Source organism: Phytophthora cinnamomi (assembly GCF_018691715.1).
Source record: "Phytophthora cinnamomi strain GKB4 chromosome Unknown Contig2, whole genome shotgun sequence".
In the NCBI taxonomy this organism is placed as follows: Eukaryota; Oomycota; class Peronosporomycetes; order Peronosporales; family Peronosporaceae; genus Phytophthora; species Phytophthora cinnamomi.
Window position 1 is genome coordinate 368,017 of NW_027150935.1, and position 4,596 is coordinate 372,612.

At 55.7% G+C, this 4,596-nt stretch overlaps 1 protein-coding gene across 1 annotated transcript; it reads left to right on the forward strand.

Annotated features, from left to right (window-relative positions):
• Positions 1-3,822: 3,822 nt before the first annotated feature.
• Positions 3,823-4,353, forward strand: IUM83_12209 (helitron helicase-like protein; the record flags this gene model as incomplete). Its single annotated transcript, XM_067936816.1, has 1 exon — positions 3,823-4,353. One exon carries the CDS (start codon positions 3,823-3,825, stop codon positions 4,351-4,353), a length of 531 nt encoding a protein of 176 aa, XP_067800216.1.
• Between the last annotated feature and the right edge of the window lie 243 nt (positions 4,354-4,596).

A 4,596-nucleotide genomic window follows, 5' to 3' on the forward strand; every position in this document is an offset into this window, starting at 1 on the left:
CGGTGGGGCCACGGGGTAGTTGTAGTGGGTTCCACGACACGGCCATGTAGTCGAGACTCCCCCGTTGGTGCACAGATGCCAGGCAGGCCGTCCCGAATCTGCAACATTGCTCACTTACCTGCACCCGGGTTTAATTACCTTGGGGAATGGCATTTGGGTACTGCAGCTCTCCACTATACTGACCGTTACTTTCTCTAAAGTGGGTAGCAATACCTATTTTAAGATGATAAGAAAGACTGCAGCTGGCACCCGCCGCCGACGTAGGAATTCGCGTGCCCTTGCCGCAGCGACCGCTCTTGGGAGCCGCGACCCTGAGGTGCCCACGTCCGCCCGCCAGCGGCGTGGGAAATCTCATACCAATCCGGGGTAAATGGGGCAGATCTCGGCGAAGCCGGGTGACCCGCCTCATCTCCGGGCCAGTGGTCGTGTATGGGACCGGCGCTCTAGGTGGACGCACCTATTTGCGCTTCTGTGTCCGCGGCGGGGCGCGTGTATAGGCCCAGGAAATGGCGGCGGTGTTCTTAGACTTTATGTCTAACGCGCCATGTGACTCTGTTACGTGTACGTAGACCATAATGGCTCGAACGAAAAAGAAAAGGATACGCGAGGAGATCGAGCAGTCCATGCGGGACAACGAGCGTATCAACGCAACTCCGTCTGCCCCAGAGGAGCCTACCGCTAAGAAGCGCCGCCAGGGACGTCGGAGGGCTAAGCGCCACAACTTAAACAACGAATTTCAAGCGCTTAACGTGACAGCCACAGCCACTACTCTCACGGCGGGCGAGAGTCACGTTGCGGCCGGGAATACGACTGTTGAGCCTCCACCAGCCCACCGAGAAGGACCTCCGGTCCCGGTAGCCGTGTCTGTTGCTTCTACAGTTGTAGCGGCGGATAGCGGTACAACGGAGCAAGTTCGTGGCCCGACCCCGGCGGAGCTAGCGCGTGTGCGGCGCGCAGCAATGTCGGTTTCTCAAAAAGAACGCACGCGAGCCCGCGACAGAGAGCCCAGGTTAGAAGGGCTAATATGACGGGATCCCAGCGCGAGCGTCAGAGACGTAGAGCTGCAGAACTCCAACGTGCACGTCGAGCGTCAGTCCCCGAGGCCGAACGGAGCTCAGTGCGCGAAGAAAACCGCTTACGACGGGCCAATAGAAGATCTAACCAAACGGAGCAACAACCGGAGATTGTGCAGGAGACCGACCGTCTCCAACATGCAGAACAGCAACAGCAAGAAGGCCCTGGTGAACGTCAAGAACGGCAGGAACGCGAGCGCGTTCGCCAGGAAGAACGTCGGGCTGCGCTCAGCCAGGAAGTCGTCGAAGCGGAGCGAGCCGCCCGCCGGGAACATCAAGGCAATGGTTCGCGATGCTCTAGACGAAGAGCAGAGAGAGGAACAACGCCAACAGGAGCGTATACGGCGCAGCACCCGTCGCAGAGGTCATGCACTCGCGAACCAGGAGGATTTCAGAGTCTCGATGCTCAGTGGCGGCAACATCGTCAATGGGCGCAACAGACTGCCTCCGACTACGGTTTGCCCTCATTGCAACGCGTGGAAATGGCCTACAGAGTCCAAGAAAGGCTGTTGTTTAGAGGGAGTGGTGCAGTTGCCTCCACTACCAGCTGCGCCTCCGCGACTGCACCAGTTGTACACGGACGCCCAGTTTCGGCGCCGCATCCGTGCCTACAACCACGGGTTTGCCTTCACGTCGATTGGGACTTCCTGTAGCAACTGGTACAACTTCAGGGACGTGAACCAAGACGAGAGCGTTGCGGGATCATGAGGCGTATACACGTATCGTATTCAAGGAGCCATGGGGCACTACCTGGGCTCTCTACTTCCGCGTATTGATACGATCACAAACGAGTCGATGCCCCCCAAGTTTGCCCAGATCTACATCGTCGATCCAGACATGCAACAGCGTGTGGAGCGACGCCGCGGTATCTTCGCTGATCTCCATCCCGGAGCGCTGTTGGAGATCGAGCAAATGATGGGGGAGTGCAATCCGTTCGCGCAACAATTCCTCAATTTCGCGGAGAAGCTGCGCGCCGACCAGGCAGCGAGAAAGGAGGTGGTTGATATGGTGTTCCGGCTACACGAAAAGAGATCAAACCCACGAACCCACAACCTACCAACGGTCTCGGAAGTTGGGGCGACTCTTATCGAGGACGGCAACGTGGACAGCCCGCGCGACATCCTTCTGCGTACTAAAGATCACTCGCTGCTTCGCCTCTTCGAGACACACTCTGTGTATGATCCGTTGCGTTATCCCCTACTTCTTCCGCATGGAGAACTGGGTTGGACATATACAGACGTGTATGCGAACAACGTGGTGCGCAGAAAGAAGCGTGAAATGTCCCTCCGCGAGCACGTAGCCTTCCGGTTGTTCCAGAAAGTCGGCGACGAGTCGGTACTGCACCAAGGTGGACGTTTATTCCAGAAGTACTGCGTAGATCAACGAGAAAAGTGCGAACAAGAGCAACTGCGTTGGGTGGCATCCCATCAAGCCGAACTACGGGCCGATCAGTACCGCGGAGTTCAAGACGCGCTTCTAAGTGAAAACACGGTGGTTCTGCGCGAGGGAGAAGCTCTACTGACCGAGTATAACCGCGAAACGGGGGCGCTACAGCACCCAGATGAACCGTAGCGTCGCTCGGAACACTTCCTGGACCAAATTGGCAAGCGTATCGTTCTACCAGTTACGCATTCGGGGAGTCCGCGGGCCATGTACAAGTCTTACCAGGATTCTATGGCTATCGTGCGAGAGTACAGAAAACCGGACGTCTTCGTTACTATGACGTGCAACCCTACGTGGGAGGAGATCCAGGAAAAGATACCGGAGCCAAACCAAAGCGCTCAAGACCGCCCGGACATCGTAGCGCGTGTTTGGCAGCAGAAACTCGCGGCTATGCTGAAGACTTGGATGAAGGCGTACTGGGACGTATTCTGGCGAGGATCTACGTGGTAGAGTTCCAGAAGCAGGGCCTCCCACACTCACACATTCTGATTATTCTCGCAGACGAAGACAAACCGCGTACACGACAAATCATCGACAAGTTGTGCTCTTCGGAGCTTCCGAACGCCGAGATCAACCCTCAGTTGTACGAGACCATCCTCACATGCATGATGCATGGTCCATGTGGCGCGGCTAACCCCTCCAGCCCCTGCATGAAGGACGGGAAGTGCACGAAGGGATACGCGAAGCCGTTGGTAGAGGTTACACAAGGAAACGTGAACGGGTGTCCTGTCTACAGACGTCGCCGCCGGCCTCCAGGAATTCTCAAGTTCAAGGGAAGGGAGTACGACAACGCCACCATTAACCAATGGGTGGTTCCGTACAACCCATACCTTTCGCAGAAGTACAACTGCCATATCAATGTGAAGGTTTGTACGGCCCTCACAACAGTCAAATACCTGTACAAATACGTCTACAAGGGGTCCGACAAGGCGGTAATCACTGTTGAAACGGTGGGGAGAGAGTCGAACGGCGCAATGATGGAGCCCAACGAGATTCTCCGGTTTCTGAACGCAAGGTATATATCTCCGATAGAGGCATGTATGCGGCTTCTCGACTTTTCCGTTCAAGGAAAGACGCACTCCATCGTACAGCTGACTATCCACCTGGAGAACGAACGATTCGTGACCTTCCGTTCGAGCGACAACCCGGATCGAGTTCTCACTCGCGGTCGCCACACGATGTTGACCCGTTTCTTTGAACTGTGCGTGAGTGAGGCCCCGGAGAACCAAGTGACAAAGACCATATTGACCCGCTTCTACGAACTGTGCGTGCGTGAGGCCCCGGAGAACCAAGTGACAAAGACCATATGGTGTACCAAGACATTCCGAAGCTATTCCGATGGGATGACAAGGCAAAGAAATGGGTTCGTCGCAAACAATACCAAGCGGCGCTTGGGCGGATGGTTCATGTCACCCCTCAGGACATGGAGAGGTTCTACATGCGTGTACTGCTGTGTCACCGCAAGGGACCTCAGAGCTTTGCCAAGCTTCGGACAGTGGATGGTGTTACGTATGCGTCGTACCGCCAGGCCGCACTCAAACTGGGCTACCTTGAAGACGACGCGGAGTGGATTGCGCGTACGGAAGAAGCCGCTGCCTTCAAGATGCCGTACCAACTCCGCCAGTTCTTCGCGACTATCATTGTTTATTCTCAAGTTTCGGAGGTTCGCGCACTGTGGAATCGATTCTACGAGGTTCTTTCACAAGACTTCGCGTTCATATACGAGGACTTGGAAGGACAGGAGAAGGAATACACGATTAGGTTCCACACACTCAAGGATCTTAACGATTTGCTCCAAATCAGTGGCTACGTAGTGGCGGACTTTGATGTGCTGTAGCGGGATCAGCAAAATCTGCGAGATTGCTAGATCCAACTTCCCAACAGCGCCCGGACACAGACTAACGGAGGGGGTACTCCGATGATCCGTGATCAGTGCTGAACTCCTCACCTTGTGTACCCGTCGGTAGGGCTGGATCTTGCTCCTCTGGTAACTTCTGAAGAGTCAAAGTGTTGAAGTAGGAACGTCTTGGCGAGACGCGGGGATCCGGTGGAGCAGCGCGGAAATCTTCACTCTGCTCGC